Here is a 15767-nt window from a genome sequence, read left to right on the forward strand (position 1 = left end):
TTACGAGAGAGTTGTGAAATCCTGGACAGGGTTACCCAGAGATGTGGTATGTGCCCTATCCCTAGAAGCATTCAAAATCAGGTCAAACAGGGCTCCAAGAAATTTGATCTAGTTGAAGATGTTCCTGCTCATTGCATGGGGAGTTGGACTAGAAGGCCTTTAAAGGTCTCTTTTGTCCCAAACCATTCTGTAATTCTCAGATTTTCACCTGGCAAAAAGACAGTATTTTTAAAAACATCATGAGTACAAAGTTTCACTCCATGCTTTAACTGTGACCACCAGACCAAAAAAACCCAATTTTTTTTGTTAGAAAAAATACAACTTCTGACAGGAAACAGCATAAACAATCCATTTATTTCAACAATGAAATCAATTGCTCATTATTAAAGAGTGCAATTATAACACCGAATGGTCAGTGTTGGCGGCTTCCTTCTGTTTCAGGACAACATTTATGTTGGGGACACTAAATTAGGCATTAAATACAAGTGGGTTCTTACAAGTCTTGGCTAAGTTCCTTCCATTCTCACTGCTGAAAGCTTACTCTCAAATAAATAATTCCCAGAACATCCTTCAACAGGCAGAATTCATAAATTAACACATCAATAAATGCTTCCTACAACAGAGTTCACCACAATTTTTTGTAATACTTCTACAGAGTTTACAGACCTTTACTAGTCACATAAAAATCCCCAAATTTTCTTTTTCTGGATATACTATTCCGCCTTTCTTCAAAATATCAAACCAGATGACTAAACATTAGCATGAAACAGAGCCAATGACCCTGTATGTACTTACCATGTACCACATGCTTGGCCACTTGGGATCATTGAAATAAGTGGATTGGGTACCACCAGGTTTATAATCCCTCTTTATCCTTCTTTTAACCACCTGCTGCTGTATCCACTCCACCTGCCAACCAGGAAAACATATGGAGAGTGTTATGGTTCTGTGGAGATTATCAGGAAATGTGTAAAAATGTAGGACCCTTCTCATTTCCATACTCCAAGGCACATTTATTGTTAAGGAGTTCATTTTGTCAGTGGAAATGTGCAGATCACCTTGGCATACTGTTCCCTAAGGAGCACACTCAATTTAGCTCGTGTGACAAATCTACCTGAACCATTACTGCCAGAAGGACTTCATTGGCTATCATCATTAAAATATCATTATTATTATTTTACTATTTCTCTTTGTAAGAATAATTATTCTTTTGTATTTATAAAAACTCATACACAACATATAACAGCATATGACAATGAGGAATTAACTGAATTTCTAAAAGAGTGTGTTTGTTTTTATTTTTATCCTTCTGTTCTGGAAAACAAAAACATTAAGAAATATATTCAAAAGTTTACTTGACCAATAGCTAAATCACCATCACCACTTGGAGAGAAAAAAACCACAGAATTATACTTCAATTTAAGTAAAGTGACTTTTTGTCAAGATTTTCTCAGAAAGGTAGTCTGGAACTTTTTATACTGAGCTCTCCCCTGGGAGAGATACCTGGATACTGAGCAAGAGCTCAAATTAAAACAAACACAAAAATGAGCTTGAAACAGGAAAAGAAATATTAGAGTTAAAAATCAAATTCTGAAAGTTGTTCTTGTCTGACACCTCTTCAAAGATTCATAACACATCCAAAGAAAGGTGACACCAAAAGTGACATCAGCCTTTGAGCAGAGAGGACACTGCAGTTATTTCTGCTTTAGCTATTCTAAATGGGAGCTAGTTTCAATGAATGTAAATCATATGAACTAACAACAGAAAATCTCCCATTATATTGACACAGATCTAGCAGCTTCTATTTCTGCTGAATTGTTTCAAGGGACTATAGAAACTATAAAAATTCAATTCACGTCTTTCCAAGCAAGACAGCCATCTTCTCCTAGCAGCCAACTCAGTACCTTTTATTTGCGCTGTTTATGAATAAAGGTGTATGCACACTAACATACAAATATATCAAAGAAGTTACTTTCAGCTCACGTACTTCTTTGTCACTGATCAGAGAAGGTGTTAATATTTTCCCTTTACAGGCTAATCCCTCTACCGTGTATTCACAACACAACTTCAAATCCTTTGATAGACACACCATACCACTCTGGACTCTACTTCTGGGTCAGAAAAACATGCAGGAAGACATCTCTGAATTTGTACAGAGAGGATTCCTAGGACAGTCTTTATAGAGGCTGGCAAGGCTTCAGGGTTCTCTTCATGAAGCAGATATGAAATCTCCTTCCCAAGAACTAACTTCAGGATCAAAAGTATTCCTACAGAGGTTAAATTATGCAGTCTAAGAATACAGACTATCAGCTAGTGCTGACTCTGAAACCCACTTCTCTGTTAAATCTTCTATAACAATCATAAGCTGCTTTCTGGTTCTATGAGAATGGAGGAATTTGACAGTGTGCTTTTCCCTCTTGCTTATTGTCTCCTCTTTCAGTTCAGTTTGAAATCCCTCACGAGAAGACAAGATCTAACTGCTTCCTTCGGACCTGGCTGGATCCAGTTGTCCTCTGCAGGAGCTCATGGCTTATCAGTGTTAGGCTGTTTGATGTAACAAAGTCTGGAGGCCTGTAAGATACACAAAGCCTATCTGGGCAAAGGCCAAAGAAAGGAAAGTCAAAAGACTTCAGGGTAAGCACTAAGCCTAATGGGTGCTTTAAACCGAGATCAGAATCCCTGTTAACCAGGTCTCTCCTCCATGAAAAATACTGATTTTTAACTAAATAATAAGCCCTATTCTCCTGTCTTTTGCTGCAGATATGTGTTTTCCTCGCAACAGCAGCTTGTCAATATTCAAAGCTTCTTTTCTTGCAGGTAGCCCATATCTCCCAACACATGACAAACCAACAGACTGGCATCCTGTGTACCCTTTGGTCTCTTGGCTCCCCACCTGCCTGGACTGCCATATATAGGGGCTTTTCCTCTATAATTACTATTTAGCAGTCACTAACAAAAAAGCTGCAACAGGTCTGAAAAAGTAAACATGGCTTTCAGGGTTTATACAGATCAACTTTCCAAGGCTTATTATGAGATTTGGGTCTCAGTGCTAGAAACACGTTCAACTGAGTGAGGGGTCGTAGGCTTTCTATGCTGGAAGAATGTTTACTGTTATCTTGACTTGCCCTTTGCTGAAGGGATTAAACACATGAGTGTTTTACCCATGCTGGGAAATTTTTTAACTCAACAAATTTCAGCACTTCACAGGCCAAGACTACACAGAGCACACCCTACCATGCTTGATTCCCGTCTTCAAGATTCATTCCTATCTTGTGTCTTCAAGGAGGAATTAAACATGCCTACCATCAACACAATTTGAGGATCTGATAGCATTGCAGAAGTGTCCACAAAGACAAAAGCAATGAGACAGACTCAGCAGAAGAGGATTAAACCATCTAGCACTTCCACCTCTAGTTTGGATGCATTATGAAACGAATGAAAGAACCCACCAACACTACTGGTGCCTAGAGGAGCCATTAATCAGAGACCCAGGGCATCTAACTTACCATTAGGTACTGCTGTGTGTCAAGGGTTCTATAGAAACCACAATTAGCAACTGTGAGGATTTTTGGAAAAACACCTTTCTTTAATTAATGGTGCCAAACAAGTATAATATATTCCTGGAGCCTGCGCAACACACAAGTTTAAGCAGAACTTCAGCAACCTAATACCATTTCTATATGGATAAAATAGAAGTTTTCCTGACTAGACAAACTCTTTGCCAAACTCATTACTTATTCACTGTGACATGTGGTCTCCGCTGATTACTGTCTATTCAGCTACAAATACCTGCTGATCAATAAAAAGATTTAAACATAAAGGCAGCATACTGGTGTATGCTACTGCTGGTGGCAGACTGGTGCATGCATACATTGCTGCCTCAAAAAAAAAAAAAAAGCCCAATTAATTTCTTTTCTCCATTTCCTTTATTTCACACAATATTATGGAGAACATTATCAGTTATTAATAGTCCAAGCAATCATAAACACTGCAGCACTGCACATTTCCAGTTTAATTTTTATTCCAGTTGGAATATATATAACATGATGCATACAGAATTTTCAGTATATGTATATCCATGTACTTGTACAAGAGTTTGTATCAACTGAGCTAATCTGCAAGCCTGCAGTATAGTAGGTGGCTATATTTTAGTGAGAGACGGGTAAATATTTTTTGTCACCTTTTAAGAAAAGACTACCTGTTGCAGGGCATGCCCCTATTACATGCTGGATATTGTCCCTAATTCCTATTTCCTCAGCTCCTAGCAAACTTAGGGAAAAAATAAGAAACAATAATTTTGCAGAAGAGCTGTGCAGTTTGCATGATCAGACTCGAACCCAGCAAAAGAACCATAACTTCTTGTCTTCCCACAAGACCTAATGACAATTTTATGTATGCACAGAGTTGCTCTACATAAAATAGCCGTTTAATTGCATACAAATAGAGATGTGGGTAAATGACACATTTGTCTAAGTATGCATATGGGAAGATAGTGCAGGTAGCGCTTCAATGATGGAATGCAAGAGCCTAAAGGGAATAGACTAGACTTATATAGAACATTTCAGTTGTAAGGGGGACACAATGATCATCTGGTCCAACTGCCTGATGAATTCAGGGATGAACAAAAGTTAAAGCACAGTACTGAGGGCCTTGTCCAAATGTGTCTATAACACTGACAGGCCTGGGGCATTAACCACCTCTCTAGGAGACAGATCTGTTTGACCACCCTCTTGGTAAAAAAATGCTTGCTGAAGTCCAGTTTGAACTTCCCCGATTCAACTCTGAATCATTCCCACACGTCTCATCACTGGACACCAGGAAGAAGAGATAAGCAGCTCCCTCTCTAAGTCCCCTCCTCAGGAAGCTGTAGAGTGCAGTGAGGTTGGTTCTGAGTCTCCTTTCCTTCAAACTACACAAACCCGGTGTGAAACGCTAGGACTCATTCTGTAGACTACACATAACCACATCAGTGAAAAGCGGAAGTCAAACTGACCACTCTCAAGTCAGTGACTGTGCACTGCTATGAGGGAGACAATGCAGGATGCTAGACAAACTTAAAACATACCAACATGCCCAATCACAGTCCTACTTACAGCTTTGTCCAGAAGACTTTTAGCAAATACCTTACGTTGAGATCTGATGATTAACTGTTTTTATTCTGAGGTTATATAGACACAACCTTTAGAACTTAATTTCAAGCCTCATTGGAAGACAATTGACTCATCTGACAAGTCAATGCATACACTTTTGTTTACAGAAAGTATCACTGCTACTTAAATAGAATCATTTACTCTACATTGTACAACCACTAGGTTGTATTAATGAAAACAAGGTCAAGACTTGCAAGTTATTTTAGTATTGTGACATGTATTGCCTTTGAATATTTTATGGGTATGGTATACATCCACAAGTTACTGCAGAACGCCTGGTATATTTTGGATTTGATTGATTCTGTATGAAAGGATTTTATTTTTATAAAAGGAATATTTCTGGAGTAATTACTTATACAGATTCTCATTTCTTGCCAAAAGGTGAGTCTAGGCAAACAGTGAAGTGCATTTTAACATTTCCATAAAGTCACACTTACTGAGAGGTAACAGAAGACATTTTCCCACTGACCTCAGCTTCGAAAGTTCCATTTCTTGAGTGTCTAGAAATCAAAGCCAAGCCAGACTGGAGACCAAACTATCTTTAAAAATCACCATTTTCAGTCTCCTCAATTCAGGACTCACAGCATTGCTCTGTGCATGATACAGCTCTTCTTCACAGACCTGCATGGAATACTGCTATGGCAATAAAAGCTGCTCTGAGGTAATTCAAACACTTTTTCTCTCTTTAAGCGATAGAATATGAAATTAAATGTTATCTCTGTGTGAAGCAAAACTACCTTCTACCATTTTCAGCCTCATTGATTCAACAGAAGTCTCAGAAAAGGAGCCCCATGTAGGTACACTGCAGTAAGACCTCCCTCACCCAGCGTTATAAACTGTGAAAATAAAAAGCTTGACAAATGAAAAAAAAAATTGCCCGCTGGAAAAAAACCTCACCAAGTTATCAAAGCAGCATGATTTTTAGCATACAAACCCTGTTGTAAAACAGAATTTTTTCATATATACCATGAGAGGGTCTGCTTGAATAAACATTTTAAAATTATTAAAAATGTGTCAAATCCAATATGGGAAAATGCCGTTACTATACAGCAGAAGTTACGGGCAAGCTGAAGGCATAATCCTTTCAATTTTGAGGAAAATATGCTTGGGATAAAAGAACTTTCTAATTCTGAAGTAAGTTATAAATTTCATAACAGAATCTGTGACTTTTATGTTACAAAATTAAATGTGAAGGTGTCGGTCTGCAGTCTGTGAAGAAGAGATCCTGAAGTGCCACTCCTAACTGAAACTGTAACTATAACCCTCATACTGCCATCATTCACCTCCATCTCTCCTACGGCTGTAAGAAGAAACTGGTAATTTCTCCCCAGTTAACAGGAGAGCAAGTGCCACAGGAATACTACAGATTAAAAAGAGAGAAAACCCAGACAGGGGACACACAAGGTAATGCCCAGTGAATAGATGAGCAAAAGGGACAACCTTATCATGCAGAAAACAGCCCTGAACAGCAATGTGGCATTGTTACTCAGAGTTTGTCTACAGACTGATCGCTGTGGGCAAGCTTTCTCCCTTCCAGTGAGGATGGTCGCATGCTGCCTCTGTCACACTTCATTCTTTATTTGCCTAAAGACACTCAATATTCATGTACGTATGAGTTCTGAAAGATCCTGCTGTGAAAGGACAGAAGTAAGGATGGCACTCTCAGAGACAGAATATGAGAGTGTGTTGTCCCCAAAAGGGCTACAGGAGGAAAATTTTGTTCTAACAGTTCCTATTTCAGTGGGAAGGGATGCCATCCAGAGGGATTCGGACAGCCTGGAGAGATTGACCCATGTGAATCACATGAAGATCAACAAGGTCAAGTGTAAGGTCCTGCACCCAGGTGAGGTAATCCTAAACTTCAATACAGATTTAATGAGTTGATTTAGAGAAGCTCTGCAGAAAGACTTGGGTATATTGTTGGATGAAAAACTGGACATGACCCAGCAATGTGCACTCGCATCCCAAAAAGCCAACTGTATGCTGAGCTATATCAACTGACACTAGTCTATTTCACTCTGGAGTGCTGCATCCAGCTCTGGGGTCCCTGGCATAAGACAGGCAGAGGAGGCCCATGACAATGATCAGGTAGCTGGAGAACTTCCACTGTGAAGAAGAGCAGAGACAGTTGGGATTGTTTAGCCTAGAGAAGGGTTTTGGAGAGACCTTATGGCAACCCTCCTGCTCTTGAAGGGGGCCTACAGGAAGGATGGGAAAGGTCTCTTTATCAGGGAGTGTAGTAATAGGATGAGGGGTAGTGGTTTTATACGGAAAGAGAGTAGATTCAGATTGGATGTTAGGTAACGTGATAGTTCTTTACTCTGAGGTTGGTGAGGCACTGAACAGGTTGCCCAGAAAAGCTGCAGATGCCCCCTCCCTGCAAGTGTTCAAGGCCATGTCGGACAGGGCTTTGAGCAATCTGTGGAAGGTGTTTCTGCCTGTGGCAGGAGAGTTGGAACAAGATAATCTTTAATGTCCTTTCCAACCCAAATGATTCTGTGATTCTACGTTTGTCATGAAACCAGTAAGTGCCTTAGTTGTCCTGTCATGAAGTTTTCTGTGATACCAGCTCTACTTAAGTGTATCATTTGACAACATTCCGGTTTTGCATTTCAGCCTGCGATGACAGCAAAAGGTCAATGATCTATGGTTAAAGGGCACAGACATAGCAATATCCAAGGGCTTTACCCTGGTTAGTGAACAACTGAGACCCAAGCCATTACTCAGGAATGCAGGAATGGTGATGAAGACTGTTGACATACCTGTTGCTTTTGTGCCATCACCAAAATGAGACCCCCAAAAATTGGACTATTCAGCTTAAGACAAATTTTGTGTCATTTTTGATCATAATTGAAACCCCACCTATTTTCTTAACCTATTATTCTTTGACTCACAATAGCAACAGCCAGCTGCCACCATAAAAACAGATGAAGACAGTTGGTAAAGTAGATGTTGACATAGGTCAAGATCATGGAAAATTATTGCAGATACCATTTCACAAATGTAGCAGTCTAAAGTTGGAAAAAAAGTGAATGATTCCAGCAGTGCTATGTGATGCATTCTTGCTGATTGAGAAAGTATTTCTTCAGCAAGGGTCAATGACAATCCACAATCAATGCAGTTATTATAATTATGCTACAGATTCTGAAAAAAAAAGCAAGATAAAAAAAGCAACAGATGTTAATACAGGCTGAGCAGAAACCAAAAAAAGAAGCGGAGAAAAAACAATAGATAATCCTTGGAATTACCACTTAAGCCCAAAGAAACACATCTTGCACAACCGCAGGCCAAGCTACTGCAAGTGTCTCCCATGGACCTAAGCTGAAATTCAACACACAGTTTTCCACCTATGTTTTCCACCTAAGTTTTGCTATGTATTTGCAATCAATTGTAGCAGTACAGCCATACTTCCACATCCATGAGGTAAAGGATCCACAGCTGTGCATTTTAATGTAACTGAAATATCTTCTTCCTCTCCCTTGTAGCCTTCCCACCCCTAGAGCTATGAGCTCTTCATATAAGTCCATATTTATCAGCCTAAAACTATGTGGGGAAAAAAGTCTTCTTCTTCCTCTCGGAACAAGACTGTACAGGAATAAATAGTGAAGAGAAAAGGGAGCAGCCTGGCTGAAAGAAGACAGGCTATGTCCCAGATCAGTTTAATAGCAGCTGCTGCTGCGAGGGGCAAAAGCATAACACTGAAATTCTGGAGAAGCTCAGCATATCTGTTGCTGGCCAGGATTCCTCTACAACCGGAAAACCAGGGAATAATCAAAGGCAAAAGGACCTACATTTTCTCTCCTTGGTAAGGTATTGACAGGTTTTCTATTCACAAGTACAACTGTAGAAAATGACGAGTGAACGTGGCTACAGCCACTGCCCAACCTCCTCCCTTCTTGTGTGTTGTACCGCAGCTGACCATAAAGCAGCTCAAAATTACAGTATTGAAATCATACAGCAGCTTTGCGGGAGAGCTGAGAACAAGTTTTAGGGAGCCTGGGCTCCTGGCCAGTGGCTTCCAAGCAGCATCAGCCCCAGCTGTCATAGGCAAAGAGCACCTAAGCAGTTGGGGATTTTTCACTTACTCAGACCTGAAGTGCCCTAACCAGCTTGGATTTTCTGGTTCAGGTTCTAAAATAACTCAGCCTTGGAAGAGTGAGGAGAAGTCTTTACAGCACAAGCTTAAAAACAATTATATGTTTTATTATCCTATGTTTATACAAGGTAATTTACAATTTTAGCCACAGGTTATACACCTCACCTCATAACAACTCAAGAGCTATAAGCTCACAATTTTGAACACAATTTTAACAGATCTCTAACTGATTGGTCTGCTTGGTACAGTATCTAAAGCTCTGCTTACACCACTGAATACCTAGAAATACCTAGTCTTGGGACAATGTAATCGTCTTGAATTTCAATACAGCAGGAGGATTAGTGTTAATATCACTGCAAACGTAAACTTGTATGTCACAACTCCATCTAACTTAGGCCTAAAATTGCATATTCTTAATAAACCAAAAGGCTGATCCAGTGTCCACTAGAGGATAAAACTTTAAGCTCTCTAAACTTCATTACTTTTGGAATCTAACATCTGGCAGCTGAACTATCTTGAATTTCATGTTCGTATTACTGTAACAATTATTATATATATTTTAAAAAAACTGTAGAAGTTTCTGATGTGATTTTTTTCTTTCCTTAGGCTAGTCCTATAACTTGTGTCATAAATCATTTAAGTCCTTCAGACATCTGCATCTGCTAATTTAAGATGGCCTTAACTCATTTAATGACATTTTAGGACAACAAATCTCTCCCACAGGTTAAATTCAAATGTCAAAATTACCAGTGTAATTCCAAAGGTGTTGATTCAGTCAAGAGTTCATTATGGTTTCATCTGCCATTTACAAAATCTGCTGAGAATTAGTAAGACAGTAAAACTATTGCATAATTAAGTGATATGTATTATCCATCAGTGGTACACCGGACTTACCAAAGTAAATAAATACATACCCTGAGTAGTCTCTTCATTGATCAAAACCCCCTTAAACAGAATGTAAAAAAGTATCACATGCAACTCAGCCTATGTCCAATACTTTGGCTTAATGTTGTTTTGACAATAAGGAAATTTTTCACATAAGTCTGCGATGGAAAAAATCAGTTACGGAGCATATACTAAATATCAAATTAAGCAGTTTTCTGATCAGAGTACTTTAAACCACAGGAAAACTTGATCCCATTTGGGTTTATTTGATTGTGCCTGTATTGCTACTTCTATCCTTAATCATAAGGATAAATTTTTTTTTTCAAAGCCAACCCTTTTTATAGCATATACTTAGAAGTAGTATTTAAAATTTAGAATTGAGCTAAAGTGCTTATTCTAAGCATCAGTTTTAGAGTTTTGTTGAGTTTTACACAGCAGCATATTTTACAGCACTGTGTTTCCCTAGTTCTTTGGCATTTCAGCTGCCTTTGTAGCACAACTTGATAATTAGCCCTATTTAGAATAATAGAATAATAAATGTTGGAAGAGACACTTGAAATCATCACGTCCAACACAACACCACCACTGTGTTCAACATTAAACTATGTCCTTAAGTGCCGTATCCACAGGTTGTTATGAACACCTCCAGGGATGCTGTCTTTACTTCCCTGGGCAGTTCATTCCAATGCTTTACAAACCTTCCCATGATTTTTTTTTTTTCAAATATGTAATCTAAACCTCTCTGGGCACAACTTGAGATCACTTCCTCTCATCCTGTCATTTGTTATCCAGGAGAAAAGCCTGACTCTCACTTTCCTACAGCCTCCTTTTATGTAGCTGTACAGAATAATAGGGTCTTCTCCAGTCGGCTTTTCTGCATGCTTAACAACCCCAGGTCCCAGCTGCTCCTCTTGTGATCTACTCTCTAGACCCTTCACCAGCTTCATTGCCCATCTCTGGACTTGCTCTAGCACCTCAGTGTCTCTACTGATACAGAAGTGAAGGACCCAGAACTGAACAGAAGATTTAAATATGGCCTCACCAGTGCTGCTGGTACCCCCTGTACAGGGGGACAATCACGTCCCTGGTCCTGCTGGCCACTCTTGATACAAGCCAAGGATGCCACTGGCCTTCCTGGCCACCAGGGCACACTGCTGACTGATGTACAGACACTGTCAACCTGCAACCCCAGATCCTTTTCAACCAGGCAGCTTTCCAGCCACTCTTCCCCCTGGCCTGTAGCTCTGCATTGGGTTGTTGTGACCCAAGGGAAGGACCCAGCACTTCATCTTATTCAGTCTCACACTACTGGCCTCAACCTATTGACCCAGCCTGTCCAGATCCCTCTGCAGGACCCTCCCATCCTCCAGCAGATCAACACTCCAACAGAACTTGGTGTCATCTGCAAACTTGCTCAGGGTGTACTCGACCCCCTCATTCAAGTTGTTGATGAAGGTATTAAACAGGGCTGATCCCAACACTTTGCATTGAGGAACACCACCCTTTCATGGCCAGTGTGTTTCTGATTTATCACTTCAAATCAACAGAGAATTGTTAGCATTGTTACTTCTGGAGCAAGCTGCCTCTTTCTGTCCTGAAACCCAATCTTGCAGGTGTCAGTGAACTTCACTGCTAATAGAAGATTGATTACTGCTCCTCTTGAACATCAGTATCACCACCATTCAAAATAAACTGCCAAAAACTACCTGTGAAAGACACATACAGCCAGCCTAAGAAAACACTGCAGTCCAAGCCTCAGGCAAATTTTAAAGGACTGAAGTTTCTCTTCCTATGGTCAGTACACCAAAGAAATGTTTTTTTCAACTGAAGGTACTACTCCCACACCTCACAAAATGCTGACAGCACTTCCAATGAGGCCATATATCTCAACTTCTGCATATCAGATAACATAAAGGTTGGAGTGAGGCTCAATTAACAAACCTGCTGCTTTATTTTCATTTATTTTAAAGCCCCAGCTGAAACAAGGGTAACATCGCTGTTTTGCAACTTCAGGATAGGCCCTGTGCATATTCTGGCAACTGAAGTGAGTCCATACTAGTCACTCTGTCATGTATTTATAATTCACAACACTCATCATATAATAAACCGAGAAAAAGAAAATAAAGATTGTTATATCCATTACTATAATTTATGGGATAGATTTTTAAATTGCATATACGAGAACTTTTTTGTCTCCAATCACATGATTTATGGGGTTGCAATGTGTTCTCTACAGTCTTCACAAAATTTCTTTTATTTATGTTTATTTCATTCAACAGAAATCTTCATGGCTACTTCTACATTGTCTTCCATTGGAATAAAAGGACTTTAAATGGCCTAATATGAATGTGATTTTTCCATTTGATTACAGTCTAGGAACTAGCACTCTGTACTATCTCTTTTTTCTAAACCAAGATAAACTTGAAATGTACAAACGTATCTTCTGAAGTACACAAACTTAAGTTTTGTTTGATAGCATCTGGGATGTGCTTCAGAAGATGTCTGCTCTCACCTGGAAAGCATTTCAGGAGCTTCAAGAACTATAACGGTTTTCATAAACCTTCCTGCTACTACCATTATTTTATCTCAAATCATTCATCCAGTTCCTTTACCTACTGACAAAAAGGGCTTAACTACAAAACCTGATTTCAGTGCATAAACAAACATATATTAGCATCAGACAACAGCCTAAAATCATCTGGCGGTGTTTCCACTAGTTGCCAGAACAGTGTGCAAGTCAAAAGAGATGATAACAAAATTGCAGTCTCTCACAACGGCAACAATTCCCCAAATACCTTCTTCAGTCTACCTCATCAGAGTGTATTTGGGCTCATAAAATGACAAGCAAGTTTACCATACAGCTGCACTGAGCAGGGCTGCAAATCTCCCTGCTGCCTTCCTGTATGTAAGGCAAGAGATGTGTGTTAACACAGCAAGGACCCAGGAAAGAAGCCCAAATATGATGAAGAGAAAAACAGATCCACAGGGAAGTGGTACTAGGATGTTTTCTTAGCTGAGAAAAGGGAAGTTTTTTAGGTCACAGTGTCCAAACACATATGCAGGTCATCAAACTGCTGTACAGTATTCTTCAAACTCACAAATAGTTACAGGAAAGTGAAATGGCTGAAAGTTGAAGTTAAATAACTGCACATAAAGCAAATATATAACATTTTTAAAACTTCTGGATACTTTGCATTGCTGGCAGAGTTTAATTAAAATTGGAAAACTTCTAAAACCTACACTCTGCATCAAATAGAAGTTAATTCTCATGCCATATGACGTCTAATAAAAAATGGTTTGACTGGAAGATCACAGTGTTTCCTTTTGATCTCACAGACTATGAATCTAGACGCAACTTTATTTTTGAGAACTAGTTTTTTTAGGAACAGCCTGGAAGTCAGAAAACCTTTTGGAATCCAGAAATTCTGGTTTCATTGTACAAAGTTGTTGTAACACAAAGTTGTTATATGTATATAAAGGACAAAGTATTTATATAAACAAAGTGCGCGTGCGTGTATACACACACACACATATATATAAACACAAGGTTATTATAACAGCTACAGACAACACAGTGAATTGAGTCCCAGTTTAGCAAACCTATTTAAAGAGAATTTTTTAATCTGCATTCTTTACAGAAGTAAAGTTGAACTAATATTCTGGTTTAACTTTATGTAAATTTATATGTAACTTCACCACCAATGAGAGTGCCAGCATTTACTGTCCCTCAAAATAAATCAATTTTTAAAAAGGGAAAAATAATGTCAAACAGTATCTTAGGTTAAACACAGCTTACGTAAGTGACAGTCAACACACCAATGGATATGACTGCTTTAAGTGGATTACATGGATTTAGGATGTTTCATTCTACTTAAATGTTGCTTGGATTCATACATTGTTCTGTGTGGACACTAAGAGAAATACAATTCCACAGGATAAAATAATACTACTTGGTGTGCATTTGGCACTTGCAGCAGTTTTTATTCAACTGTCAAAACGCCTTGTCTGCGTTTTGCAGGTGGGGAGTCAGACGCAGGAAGGAGCAAACTTGTATGATGATGAAGGCTGCACACACTCAAGCAGCACAGCTGCGAACAGCACACAGCTGTCTGGCACCTCCTCTGAACCATTAAAGCTGGCAAGGATCTGCTAAGAGTAGAACAGATCAGCCAAGGATGGTGAGTGGCTTTCTGGGGACACTGGCTTTTCAAAATGATTCTAAAAGAAAGGATAAAAAAAGTTGGATTGTGGGGAGAGCCTTTTGCTTTGTTTTGGGGAGGGATGTCTGTCCAGCTCCCTGTTCCTGCCTTCAATTACCTGCTAATAATGCCAGATATGACACATTATCCATGTGTCCCATGATTTCTGCTGTCCACCATTTAGAATAGCTGGGTGAGGTAACAACCACTGGAATTAAACAGAATTGTCTTGCCTGTCAGAAACAGGAAGACAGATGCATAAAAATCTTGATCCATTATGTCAGGAGCACATATTGCTGCCAGCACGTTTTCCAAATGCAAGAGTGAAACAATAAAAGAACTTCATTTTTCTATGAATGTCCTGCAATAAAACCAGTATCATCAGCATCGGAGGAAGCTGGATCTCCTCAGGAAACGGTGTGTAGAAGCTGTTTTGTTACATTTCTATTTAGACAATTCTGAGATGCACCTTTCCAAAATGTGTTTTATTTCAATCTCTCCCTCTCTCCATGCTAATACTTTTGCATTCGTCCTTGCAGGATCAACTGTTTCCAGAATGGTCCATCTTTCTGTGGTTCAAAACTAGGATCTCTTCAGTTCCTCCTCTTCTGACTCTTTCTGACATCCAGCAATTTTACAGCCCTGTAGCCAAACCACCAATTTGCTGTCTTTCTAACACTGTCAATGCAAACTGACTTTAACAACAGCTTAAGCACATTTAGTGAAACACAAGACCACTGCTGCTGTCAAAGCTGCTGTCTTCACTATCAAGCCCTTAGAATACAGATTAAAAATTAGAGGACTAACTCTTCTTGGTTTTTTGGGTTTTTTTGTAATATTTAATTGTTCTTTTACTTATCACCTATAAAGGCATTTTGCTGCTAAAAAACATAGGAGCTAGTACTACTTTACTGGAACCGTAAAGAAACTCAAATATTAACACCAACTAGTATTTAAGGACTAAGGATTGCAAATATCTTCTTTTACAACCCTCTGCTTTTACATGTTTATAACTGCTATGGTGGAATTGTCATCTTATGGGGTTGAATTTCCCACATATATATTTACATAAAGCACTTTTGCCATCATTAAGGCTGCACAAAACCCTTTAGGTGCTTCCTGAATTGTGTAAGGAATGTAACAACCTTTTCCTTTATAGGCTGCAAATTGATTTTCTTTGGGTTTCTCGTTTATGTGTTTGTTCAACTAGCATTTGCACTTACAAAATAAAGCTATACCAGCATGTGATCTGCCTTCACATGCACTGTATGTCCCCCCATTAGTGGTATCACTTTGAGTGAGGTTGAGCACTCCCAGCCTGCACAGGGAGAGCAAACCAGACAGATGTGCCATTAAGCAAGAAAGCACTCTGACACAGAAGTGCAGAGAAAATCTTATCCCAGAATGGAGAGACTAGAAAGCATCTAAACTCGAGCT

The 15767-nt window shown here is 39.2% G+C and overlaps 1 protein-coding gene across 4 annotated transcripts in view; it reads right to left on the reverse strand.

Moving 5' to 3' along the window:
* Positions 1–15767, reverse strand: part of PCSK5 (proprotein convertase subtilisin/kexin type 5) — a 225291-nt gene that overhangs the window by 178894 nt on the left and 30630 nt on the right. For all 4 annotated transcript variants that reach the window (XM_085042105.1, XM_085042107.1, XM_085042106.1 and 1 more), the window contains exon 3: positions 796–909. In XM_085042105.1, the coding sequence (XP_084898231.1) occupies positions 796–909 (114 nt within the window). The remainder of the gene's footprint in view (positions 1–795; positions 910–15767) is intronic.

The sequence above is a fragment of the Lichenostomus cassidix genome, chromosome Z (genome assembly GCF_008360975.1).
Source record: "Lichenostomus cassidix isolate B80296 chromosome Z, HeHo_3.0, whole genome shotgun sequence".
Taxonomy (NCBI): Eukaryota; Metazoa; Chordata; class Aves; order Passeriformes; family Meliphagidae; genus Lichenostomus; species Lichenostomus cassidix.